The sequence below is a fragment of the Corticium candelabrum genome, chromosome 7 (assembly GCF_963422355.1).
Source record: "Corticium candelabrum chromosome 7, ooCorCand1.1, whole genome shotgun sequence".
Classification (NCBI taxonomy): domain Eukaryota; kingdom Metazoa; phylum Porifera; class Homoscleromorpha; order Homosclerophorida; family Plakinidae; genus Corticium; species Corticium candelabrum.
In genome coordinates this window covers 8,182,134-8,194,559 of record NC_085091.1, presented here as the reverse complement: position 1 = coordinate 8,194,559, position 12,426 = coordinate 8,182,134, and the positions used below count along the sequence as shown (strand labels likewise).

General features: G+C 43.7%; 2 protein-coding genes across 3 annotated transcripts; one reads left to right on the top strand and one right to left on the bottom strand.

Annotated features, from left to right (window-relative positions):
* Positions 1-1,346: 1,346 nt before the first annotated feature.
* LOC134182190 (rho guanine nucleotide exchange factor 16-like) lies at positions 1,347-11,812 on the bottom strand. Of its 2 annotated transcripts, none has more exons than XM_062649562.1 (18): positions 11,770-11,812; positions 6,753-6,861; positions 5,825-6,280; positions 5,723-5,759; positions 4,723-5,585; positions 4,451-4,659; positions 4,322-4,378; positions 4,078-4,259; positions 3,789-3,864; positions 3,646-3,722; positions 3,458-3,587; positions 3,328-3,402; positions 3,180-3,272; positions 2,964-3,127; positions 2,698-2,907; positions 2,544-2,629; positions 1,727-1,831; positions 1,347-1,649 (listed from the first exon to the last, which is right to left on the bottom strand). In XM_062649562.1, the coding sequence occupies exons 3-18, from the start codon at positions 6,276-6,278 to the stop codon at positions 1,450-1,452; spliced, it is 3,018 nt and encodes a 1,005-aa protein (XP_062505546.1). In that variant the 5' UTR covers positions 6,279-6,280; positions 6,753-6,861; positions 11,770-11,812; the 3' UTR covers positions 1,347-1,449. The 2 variants fall into 2 exon arrangements, with proteins under 2 accessions (XP_062505546.1, XP_062505547.1); XM_062649563.1 differs by lacking the exon at positions 11,770-11,812 and adding an exon at positions 11,726-11,748.
* LOC134182557 (uncharacterized protein K02A2.6-like) lies at positions 7,089-11,435 on the top strand. Its single transcript, XM_062649979.1, has one exon. The coding sequence runs from the start codon at positions 7,197-7,199 to the stop codon at positions 11,262-11,264; it is 4,068 nt and encodes a 1,355-aa protein (XP_062505963.1). The 5' UTR covers positions 7,089-7,196; the 3' UTR covers positions 11,265-11,435.
* Positions 11,813-12,426: the final 614 nt, after the last annotated feature.

Sequence of the window (12,426 nt, the reverse complement as noted above, 5' to 3'; positions counted from 1 at the left end):
TGCCATGCTATGCCCCTGCTTCAGATTTGGTATTATGAGCACAACATTGTGCACTGAGATGTCAGTCACACGCTAAGAAGATCGGTGCCAATCGTCCTGACATCTGTTTCAGAAATAAAAAGCAAACACTTGTTCTTATTGAGGTCAGCTGTCCTGCTGATGGCAACATCGCCAGGAAACAAGCTGAGAAGTTGACGAAGTACAGCAACTTGTGGGTAGAGGTAAGCCGCATGTGCCAGTGTCAGACACTGGTCGTTCCAGTGGTGTTAAGAGCATTGGGCACAGTGCACACAGGCATTGCACGGTGGCTGGACATTATTCCAGGTCATTACAACCTGCAGCACTTACAGAAAGCAGTGCTTCTTGGATTCAGTCAGATCCTACGTAAAGTCATGTCTTCTGTCTAGACAGCCATGATGGTCTAAGCACCTCTGAGGCAGGGTTTGCTTCAGGTGCTTACAAGAGACCTTACGAACCAAACTGATCTGGTTGAGCATGACACAATAATAATAATAATAACAACAATACAATACATATAATAAATACAAGTTACTAGAATTAGCCTAGTGTAATATCAATTACACAGTAAGTAGCTGTCTCTAACCAACGTACTATACAAGATAGAGATACCTAAGATCAGTATTTATCAGTTCAACTGTTTATGCATCAGAATTGCGATATAATGTACCACAGCAGTCAATAACATCTAGTAATTACATGTCTCTAGCGTCATACAGCCACTTATCTCGTTCCACATCCTCCATGAGCTTCTTCAAATCACTCATCCTTGCAATATGCATCTCTTTTCCTACAGCGCTCATGTTCACGACAACTTCTGCTTCTAGAGTTGCTCGATTAACCGTTCTCTGTAAATCCATTTTGTCCGGTCGAGTTCCAGTACTTCTAGCCTGTTTGACACGTCCCTTACCAAACAGAACTTTCCTAATATCTCTGTCTGCATCAACCATACCAAAATGACCTCAAACAAGTACCCAACGTAGCAAAACACTGATAGACTTGCGCGCTAAGTTGACGAGTACGTAGACACCCGTATTATTGATTATAAATTAATTAAATTAATTGATGGTGATGATTGAACTTGGAATTCCATATATGAACGAAATGTACAATATCAAACTGCCATACAACAGCATTCCTACCAAAGCAGTATGGAAATTTGGAAAGACAACTTTCTATCAGACATACTCTTCTACTGTCAAACAGAAACTTAATTGATTAATTAAGTCAAGCAATTTCTTCATTCAAATGTTGCTTTCACTATTTCGTGTACACATAGCCATGTTTATAGCTTGTGAGCTGTGCAAAGCATAAAACGGAATCTAAAAAATTTAACAAATATCTCATTAGATTTGCACTTCAAAATTCTGAAGAACATCCCATAAACTAGATATAGATAATATGCATAGATGATATAACAGTCTATCTGCATCATCCAAACAGCTCTGATAGCCTTGACCTGGTCTTACGAAGTACAGCAGAATGAGGAAGAAGATGTTCAGTAGCACGAATAAGCTGGTATCGTTGTTTGAGATTACGGGCACGATTATGCTCACTCTCAATCTCTGTTACGTAAGTTGATGGAAACCAACCTACTTCCCCATCTCGCAATCTCTCCCCTTCATACCACCCTGTGGAAGACACAATACAGTAAACACAACACACAAGTGAGAATTATTGACACTCTGTTGTGAGTAATGTCATTTACCGTCTGGCATTTTCCGAATAACTTTCATCACATCACCAGCTGTAAGATCCAGTTCGTCAGCTTGCTGTGAAGAATAATTGTAAGTAGCTTGAACCTGAGGGCAGTCTGCACAAAATCATGCCTCGATATTACAACCATAGTTATTACAAGTACATGATATTGTACTAACAAATGAAAATTACAAACCTAAAATTTGTAATTCTAGCATTGGTTTTCTTCAGCAAAAATTAAATAAGTTACCACACTACAATATGGTGTAAGTAGAAGATATCAGTTTACAATATATAAATAAATTCTGGTTTAGTGCACACAAACTTGTCATCTACATGAATGGTCAGAGTAGTAAAGTGGTTTAGAATCTCAAACATAGTAGCATAGCCATACTGTACAGTCACTAATTCTTTTCAAATAATATCAATTTTTGACTCTCAAAGACAGTTTCAGCAAATCGTATTGAACATACAGTAAACAACAAAAGTGTTTTGGTGATTGTCAGTCAAAGAAAAGTACAAGAGATTCCATTATTAGAATTAAGTTTTTGTTTCTAAACGTACATCCCACCACCACCACCACAGCCAATCAGATACTCTGCTCCATTAATGCCTAATCTAACAAAAAAGCTGTACAGCACCCGTAACATCACAGAGTGCCATCTTTGAGTGCTCATTAAACCTGGTGTCTAGTTCTGGCTTGTAGAAACATTCCATTAACCATCCCCAAAGGCAATCCCATCCTGTCTACATGCTATGGCAGGTGTTATTTCAGTGTGCATCTCTATTGCAACATTAATCAAACACACAATAATCTGTTAACGTACCAAACTGTGTATATACAACTTCTTCGCTGCCATTGTGCTCTATTAAGGGTGGCTGAATTGCATCCATCCAACGTGCTTTATCCGTTCTACACACATCAAGCAAGCAATGTGTCAGCTAATACATAACCATGTAATATCTGTTAACCAAACTGACTCAGTGTCAACGCTCAGAAAGTAAGATGCAGTCTTTTTGTGAGCATTTTCCAACAGTACTAGCTTGAAAGCATTACGACAACCAGATGACGCCAATGCGTAACCATCAGTTGCATGTTTGCCTGCTGATGATGTATATGGAGGATCTTCAACATCTTCCAGCTGCAAGAATGGCCTAAATCCGTAATCGATTGTGGAAAACCACTCTTCGCTAAAAAAAAGTAAATATGAGATGCCAGACTATATAAACTGACATTTAATGATTACGTCAGATGTCGTTTCTGTTTTGTCACCAAAATCAAGTCAGTGAATACAAATATGTGCAAAGTCTGTTTGTTGATCTTTACACGTGTTAGCATCTTTTCTGTAATCAACTGCGTTACAGGACCTCGTTTCAGCAACCAACGTTTAGGTGAGATTAGTGGCAGGCCCTATACATCACACTCGCTACCTTACTTTGTACATCAAATTGATAGCAAATACCTTCAGCTTGTCAAATCGAACTAGCTTGCTTAGTGCAATCATTTGCTCTGTTCTCTCCATTGATCGAGCACCCTCGTTGCACCTGTCAACAACCTGGTCAAAAACAAGTTCGTGAGATCAGAAAAAGCCATTTGGCAGCAAATCAAACATTTTGAACAGATGTTAATGCATCTGTAGCTAGCTTGTGACTTGGACTGTCTGCAGGAGTTCTGTCAAGAATAGCCTACAAAACAATATTAAAACGTTTGACTGCCGTAATAGTTTCACAACAATTGTACCAAAATCAGTAATGCTAATCGAGTAATGCGCTGAACAGGAAGGATAAGAAATGAGCTGAAAAGTAAGCTTTGTGCCACTGAATTAGACTCCAGCCGTCTCACTACTTCAGCAAACTCAGGATTAGTTGAACTAAACAAACACACCATTATACAGCTACTGTGTCCTCAACCATCATCACAGAACTGACTTCAACTCATTCAGCAATCTGTTCTGGAACAGTTGATTAGAACAATACTTCACGTAGACATCAAAACGATTGACAGCCTACCAAAGCATGCACGTGAATCTACTGGTGATCGATCAATACTCATTGCAATTTCAGAAACATACAAAGTCTTGAATGATGTCACACACAGTGTCAATTTTTACACTTTGCTGCAACCGTTTTTGAAGAGCTTCATGGAATCTGTTATGTAACACAACAAAGTCAAACAGCATTCTCTCCAGAAATTAAGTAAAACATGCAATAGTCTTTCTACTAATTAAATAGTAATAATTAATAAACAATCCAAGCATGACAATTACTCATACATACTGCTGTCTATCTGAATCGTTCAGATATGAAAGAATCTAGTTACACAACTCTAGTATTAGAATAACAATTCTGACAATTACTCACTGTGTTGCAACTTCCCACACAGCAGCAAGGTTGGAAAACAAAACATGCCTCTGCTGCTTGTCCAAAATACGGCGACCCTCAGGCAAACTGTCAGACAGCTCGGGTGCTTCCATAAAATTCTCAATGAGAATACTCAGACTGTGATGATAGCTTGCTTCAGAAGTTACCACCTCATATAAAGCCTGCAAATGTCAAATTAGAATTACAACATTAAAATCCCAACACTAAGAAAGTCATCACTCACCTCTTGCAACTTCCTCTCTTGCTCTGATAAAGAATCTAGCATACCACTCTCCATAACCTAAAGAAATATTGAACAAGTGAGAAAACTCAACTGATCAAAGTGATCAAAGTGATAAACACGAATAGTCACCTGTTGTTGTTCAGCCCAGAGCATACGTCGTCCCAATGTACTCCCCATGGAATCAGTGCTAACACGGCGTGCACCAACATCTCTGTATCCAACATCAGGTAACACAAACTCTCGTCCAAGCGAACTGACTGCATCATAAACAGCTGCACTATCTCTACTGGGACATATTGACTCTCGCTGTATGTCCAACTCGTGATAAAATGGAGCAACTAACACATAAAAATGATTACCCATCACAGCTTGTACTGTACAGACATACAGACTGTTGTCACCTGTTCCCATACTTTCTGCTGTCTGACTACTGGTGAGAGTGCTCTCTGAATCAAATGACTGACACCTCTTTAATGTCCCCTCATCCTCATTGTCATTGTTATTGTCACATAATGATAAATTCTGAGATGATACCGATCTTGGTCGAAATTGTACAGAAAGAAGGGCATCGCCATTATGTTGTCCTTCGTCTGTTTCTTCTGACTGCTTTATAACATCCAATGTGTTATCACTTCGGTATTGACGCATTCTTGGCACCACAGGAACTTGTTTTGCTGAGTGGCTAGCATTAGGTCTTGGCCTGATAGGGACAGGAGGCCTCTGCCTTCGTGGTGATGCCTCATCATTTACTGGTGGCTTTGGAACTACTCGACGCTTTGGAGGAGATTTATGTTTTGTGTGTTCTACCCCAACCACTGGAGTTGAATCATGAACTAGTGGCTCACAATACAAAATTTCCTTTGAAGGCATTCTTGGTGTATTTTGCTTAGAGTGATCAGATGAGGCTTGTGCCATATTGACAATCCCGTTATCTCTACAACTTTGTACGCGAGCATCATTTCTTGTTGCATGGTTACTGTCACAATGCTTTGATTGTGACCATGCCGGTGAGTATACGTCACAATTTCGTTTGGGAAGTAAAGCTATCTTGACTTCTACTAACTGCTCTTTTGAATTCTCATTTGACTTACCTCCCTCTTCTCTGTCTAAGGTGATAACCTCTCCAACGTCATCATAAATATTTTCGCCATCTTCGTCATTTACATTTTCATTATCCGACCCTGTTACTTTATGAAGCTGTGCTGCACGATCAAAAGTTCCTGGACTGCGAAGAGGTTTTTCAGGTGGCTTCTTTCTCATAAACCTATAGACAAAAATAGAATGACAAACTATTATCAATAGGCGCGCATCTGTGCGTGCACGTGCACACACACACACACACACACACACACACACACACACACACACATGCACACACACGCACATACACACATGACCAACCTATTTTTCCCTAAGAATGGTGGTTTGTGTTGTCTTCCTGATAAGCAATAAAACTTATAAATTGTATACCAAACATATAATATTAATAATTATGCAACTAACTTTTCGGTGACGTGCTCTTTTCTTTTTGCTGTGTCACTGGCTCATCATCTTCCCAAGGGCTATCATCAAGAGAACCCTCACTACTCTCTTTCACAACATTGGCAATCGCACCGGGTGTTCCCTCTCTACTGTTATCTCCACCTGAACTTGACTTTCGCTGTCTCACTTTGGGCACATTCTTGCGAGGAGCAGGCACTGGTTTGAACTTCACCATATCAGGTCTCTTGGTATCATTTCCACTGCTCTGTTTTCTGCCTGCAGAACTGACAGCTGTAGAAGCCACTGCCCGCATCCTGGGCTTTGGCATCAGCACTTTTTGGCTAGATGGGTTGTTTTCTACTTCCAAGCCATTCACCTCGTGTGACTTCTTTCTCACAGCAGCTTTCAACTCTGGAAGTAACATTGAGTTGAATGATGGGCTCCTTCCATCCATATGATGCTCATGCACTGCCATTGCTACACATTTCACCAGTTAATTAATCAATGAGTTCAGTGACAATTAGCCTTAATTAAACATGCTCTCAAAACTATAAATGAAAATAAGCTCCATAATGGTAATCAATAATCTCAGTAAACTACAAGGTAGACACACCTTGTATATGTAAAACAGTGCCACACACACACACACACACACACACACACACACACACACACACACACACACACACACACACACACACACACACACACACACTGCCCCATAAGTTGGTTAACTTCATTAACCGAATCGTCTAACACATTCAAGATCTGCCCAATCTAATTGTTCCTCTACAATTCGATGATCACAGTTTCTTAATTAACTAATCTTGAAAGTACACACTACAGGAAAAATGTTGTTTTACAAAGAAAGCAGAAATACAATACCTCTTGTCAAGTGTACACTTATATCAGGGTTAATAAACGTGTTGTTTGTTGACAAGTGCATTACCTTTTGCAATCAGTAAGAAACCAGTCACTTGTAATCAGTTACTCCACAATTTGTCTCTTCCTCCAATCAAACTAAACCTTGTGACCTGTTTATTATTGGGTTCAAACACCTAAAATAAACAAGTGCAATTTTAGCTAACTGAAATAAGCTAAACTACATTATAGACTAGACACAACTAGAAATACTAGAAAGTACAACATTCACTTCAATTCATTTCACATTCACGTCTAGCTAGTCTACATGCATTGACATCCACGACTCGAAAACACATCCGTACACGCCGTTTGAGTCTTAACATACAAAATCAGTGTCAACTGTGTAGAGTAGTGGCCCGGCATATCCGGGGAACAGCAGTTGTGTAGCCGGGTACTGTACTTGTGCAACGGACGTGAGACTGGAAGTCTAACAGAGTATTACCGTGAGTACACAACACTGGCGACGAGGATGGTCGATCAAGAACCACAAGCTAGCAACGGCAGAGCACAGATAGCAGACGCACCCCGTGGACCACTGCTAGGGAAGCCGAGTCGCTACGTTCCGGGAGGAGATTGGCCAAGCTATACGGAACAGATGGATTTCTTCTTCGTGGCTAATGGTGTGTCAAACGCGCAGCACAAGAAAGCAATCTTGCTGACGAATGTTCCCACAGAAACATTCCAATTGATCAAGGACCTGTTGGCGCCAACACCACCTAGCGACGGCGGCGTCACATATGAACAGATCGTACAGGTGGTAAAGGACCACGTCAAGCCCGAACAATCTCCTCTCGTGAGTCGTTATGAATTTGACACTAGGGTGCGTAAATCTACGGAGTCGGTGAGTGATTTTGTCAAAGTCCTCAGGCACCTAGCAGCAAAGTGCAAATTCCACGATGACCAAAGAAATGAGCGTCTCAGAGACAGATTCATAGCGGGTATCAAAGATGATCGGATGTTGAGGACGCTATTAGGAGAGACGTTGACGGACCTTACGTTTGACAAAGCCGTACAACGTTGTGTGGCAATGGAGCAAGCCAGTAGGGATGTGGAGACGCTCAGAGGAGAGGCAGGACTCCAACCACGACCACACGAAGACACGGTCGGGATGGCTGAGGTTCATCAAATGACAACGGGATCAACCACATGTTATCGATGCGGAGGAGCACATGAAGCCAGAGAGTGTCGATTTAGAACAGCTACATGTTTTCGTTGTCAAAAACAAGGACATGTACAAAGGATGTGCAGGACCAAACCAGGTCCAAGAAAAGAAGTCCAATCTGACAAGGGACCAATTCGGAAGGAAAATAAGAAGAAACCAGCGATGAAATGCCTGGAAGCATGGGAGAAGGAGGAACATAGTGAGAGTGACAGTGACTTGTACAACTTGTTCAGTCTTGGCAGAAACCACGCCATGGAGGTACAGGTGCAAATTGAACGGAAACCCTTTGTCATGGAATTAGACACTGGGGCGGCCGTATCAGTCATAAGTCATGAGGAATACAAGAGGAAACTAAGACAGCAGGTCTCCATCAAAGAGACAGATCTGTTGCTGCACACGTATACTGGAGAGACCGTCAAACCAATGGGAGTGTGCACAGTGAACGTAGAACATTATCACCAGAAACAACAGTTGCCCTTGTATGTACTACCCGGAAAAGGGCCAGCTCTTTTGGGACGAGAATGGCTGAAAGCCATCCGACTGCAATGGTCACTCCTCCATCTGAACGCAACTCAAGAACTAGAAGACCTGCTAGCACGACACCCCAATGTGTTTGGATTGGGGTTGGGGCGCATGAAAGGCATCAAGGCCCGAATAGCGTTGCGGAGTGACAGCACACCACGTTTTTGGAAGGCAAGACCGGTGGCTTTCGCGAGGAAGAAAGCCGTGGAGCAAGAACTAGATAGGCTGGAGTCTGAGGACGTGATAGAACGGGTACAGCACAGCGAGTGGGCGGCGCCAATAGTTACTCCTGTCAAGAAAGGAGGCAACGTTCGGATTTGCGGCGATTTTAAAGTGACCGTTAACCCACAGCTAGAGATAGACACCTACCCACTCCCTCGAATTGAGGAGATTTATGCAGGCTTGGGAGGAGGGAAACACTTCACAGTCATCGACCTGAAGCAAGCCTACTTGCAAATGGAGCTGCAAGAAGACTCCCAGTTGGCAATGACCATCAACACCCATAGGGGCCTGTATCGGTTCAAGCGCCTACCGTTCGGAGTAGCTTCAGCCCCAGCAATATGGCAACGAGCGATGGAACAAGTTCTGATGGGAATACCGGGCACCAGATGCTACCTGGACGATATCATCATCACGGGCCACACCCTAGAAGACCACTTGACCAACTTGGAGATGGTTCTTCATCGGCTGGAGGAGTATGGCTTGAAGGCTAACAAAGAGAAGTGCAAGTTCTTGAGCGATTCCGTAGAATATTGTGGCCACATAATATCGGCGAAAGGTCTACACACATCGGAAAAGAAGACACGAGCCATCACTCAGATGCCAGTACCATCTAGTATTCAACAGCTGAGGTCTTTCCTTGGAATGATCCAATATTACGCCAGATTCTTGCCAAATCTGTCGACGGAGCTTGCACCTTTGCATGACCTGTTGAAAAAGGACGCCCCGTGGGAGTGGGGTGAAGACCAGGGAAAAAGCTTCACCAAGGTCAAACAGATGTTGTTGCAAGATAGGATTCTCACACATTTTGATCCTGGGTTACCAGTAACACTTGCTTGCGACAGTTCATCCTATGGACTAGGCGCAGTCCTTTCACACATGTTTCCGGACGGTAGCGAACGACCCATCGCATATGCTTCCCGTTCTCTAAGCGGGGCGGAGAAACAGTATGCGCAAATAGAGAAGGAGGCGCTCGCACTTTACTGGGGAGTAAAGAAATTCAGACTGTATCTGGAAGGGCACCGGTTTACACTGATCACCGACCATCAACCACTGAAATTTATTTTGAGCCCTGACAAGGCTATTCCAGTCACCGCTGCAGCTCGACTACAACGCTGGAGTTTGTTTCTGGGAGCATTTACATACGACATCCAGTACCGGCCAACAGGGCAACATGCCAACTGTGATGGACTATCACGACTACCTGTGGATGACGAGATTCCAGATCGAACAGATGATACAGCCATTTTTTACAATAGCATTGTGGATACCTTGCCGGTTACAGCAAAAGATATTGAAAGGGCAAGCAGACAAGACCGCCTCATATCTCAGGTCATGGAGATGGTGCAGCAAGGAGGGCAGTCACTGGATACAGAAAAGGAACTGATCCCGTTCAACAGGAGGAGAAACGAATTGATTACACATCAGGGGGTCCTGATGTGGGGATCTCGAGTGGTGGTACCAACCAAGCTTAGAGCAAGGGTGTTGGAAACCTTGCATGAGGGCCATCCCGGGATGGTGAAAATGAAGGGTTTAGCTCGGTCATTCGTGTGGTGGCCGGGCATAGATGGAGACATTGAAAGAGAGGTTCGACACTGTGTAGGATGTCAAGAGAATGCGAGGACACCTGGTAGAGGGCCGCTCCATAGATGGGAGTACCCAGCTAAACCTTGGCAGAGGCTGCACGTAGATTTTGCAGGACCCCTCGACGGACAGATGTATCTTTTGGTCATCGATGCATACAGCAAATGGCCTGAAATTTTTTCCATGAGAAGCACCGTGGCTGAGGAGACAGTGGCAACTTTGCGGACATTGTTTGCTCGGTTGGGCCTACCTGACCAAGTAATATCAGATAACGGTCCACAGTTTACATCAGAGTGTTTCAGAATGTTCATGTGCAAGAATGGTATTCGACATGTCACGGGGGCACCATATCATCCCGCGACGAATGGTCAGGCGGAGCGTTTGGTGCAATCATTCAAGAGAGCCATGAAAGCAGAGAAAAGGGAGAGAACAGCACAACACAAACTGGATAGGTTTTTGCTTTCATATCGGAACTCCCCTCAGGCCACTACGGGACAGAGTCCGGCTCAGCTTTTGTTGGGTAGAAACATCAAGTCAAGACTGGACTTGGTTAAACCAAGTGTGGAACGGGAAGTCAACAGCAAACTGATACAAAACGAATATCGTCCGCCAAAGGGTTTTGCCAAAGGACAAGCGATCTGGTTTAGAAATTACCATCTGGGCCCCAAGTGGCTTGTCGGAACCGTCGAGGACCAAACTGGACCGGTGTCCTACAGAGTGGCAACGCCTACCAGAACACACAGGTTACACGCGGACCAAATGAGATCAGGGCCACATCCTGAGGGAGTCCCTAGCAAGGATACAGGTTCAAAGACAGAAGAGGTAGCGTTGTCTCAGCCATTACCAGGGCGAGAGCCAGTAACTGGGCAAGAGGGGGAAACACAGACACAACAAGAAATGGACAGCAGACAGGAAGCTCCTAACGAATGTCAGATACCAGAGCCACCCACACCAGTACCAGAAGGAGGAAATGCCACATGTACCAGGTCAGGGCGGAGAGTACTACCACCCGCTCGCTTGGCAGAATATGTTACGGACTATGCAAAGTGATTGGTTGTTTTAGCACTAGTTTTAGCGCTGTTGGGTTGCGTTGTTTCAGAATAGCACAGGGGGTGTAGAGTAGTGGCCCGGCATATCCGGGGAACAGCAGTTGTGTAGCCGGGTACTGTACTTGTGCAACGGACGTGAGACTGGAAGTCTAACAGAGTATTACCGTGAGTACACAACAAACTGAAACCATTGAGTAGACTAGTTGTGTCGACAAAACCAGCAACGACGCAAGAATAGAGCAAGGATGCGACCCGCCCTCAACTTGCGGCTTCCAATTGCACTCTCGTACCACAATATCCTACACGCAATCGACGCCAATACGGTACGCTGTAGAGTAGAGAGCATCTCCGTCAGAGATTTTCCTCTCTGCGGCTTCGTCGTGTGTCGACAAAGAGATGGTCGCGATCGTAGAGCTTGTGAAGTAAATAGCATGCATAGGGTGCAACAATGTGGCTACATACATGTTGGAGTGTTGTCAAGTACACACATTTGTAATTGTACTCGCCTGATTGAAGACAAATCCGTGTGTCCTTCCTTTACATAGACGAGCCAGAGTCGGTTGGAGTCGGATTTACAACAATTAGCGCCTTGGAATCTCGCTGCCTGGTTTGCGCCGCGACGCGTAAGATCTCAAGACTTCCGAGTATGCATCTGCTTTAGCTAAGCATACTTACAGATGCATCTGTGGGCTGGAGAGATGTACTGAACTGTAAATGTAGTGTATACGCATTTAGTAGAAAATATTGTGTTCATCGGTTGCAAACTGGTCAAATTATGTACAACTACTCTAGTTAGGTGGTGTACAGCATGTGCACAGTACCTAGACCCCGTCATTCGAGAAGAGAACTTGATAGAGAACAGGTGGAACCATGGAACTCATTGTCTAGCTAGCTAACGGTACAGGTGTAGTCGTTTTTCACGCGTGTTTGCATAGTTGGTTTGGTTTACAAGCACATGTAGAAGAAGAGGTGTGTGTGTGTGTGTGTGTGTGTGTGTGTGTGTGTGTGTGTGTGTGTGTGTGTGTGTGTGTGTGTGTGTGTGTGTGTGAAAATTTGTGCATGCATATGGTACACATACACAGGAACATGAATAATCACGCTTCTGACCAATTGTGATTACTGCAGTCACGCACATCTCAATTGCTTGTGTATTTTAGTGAACT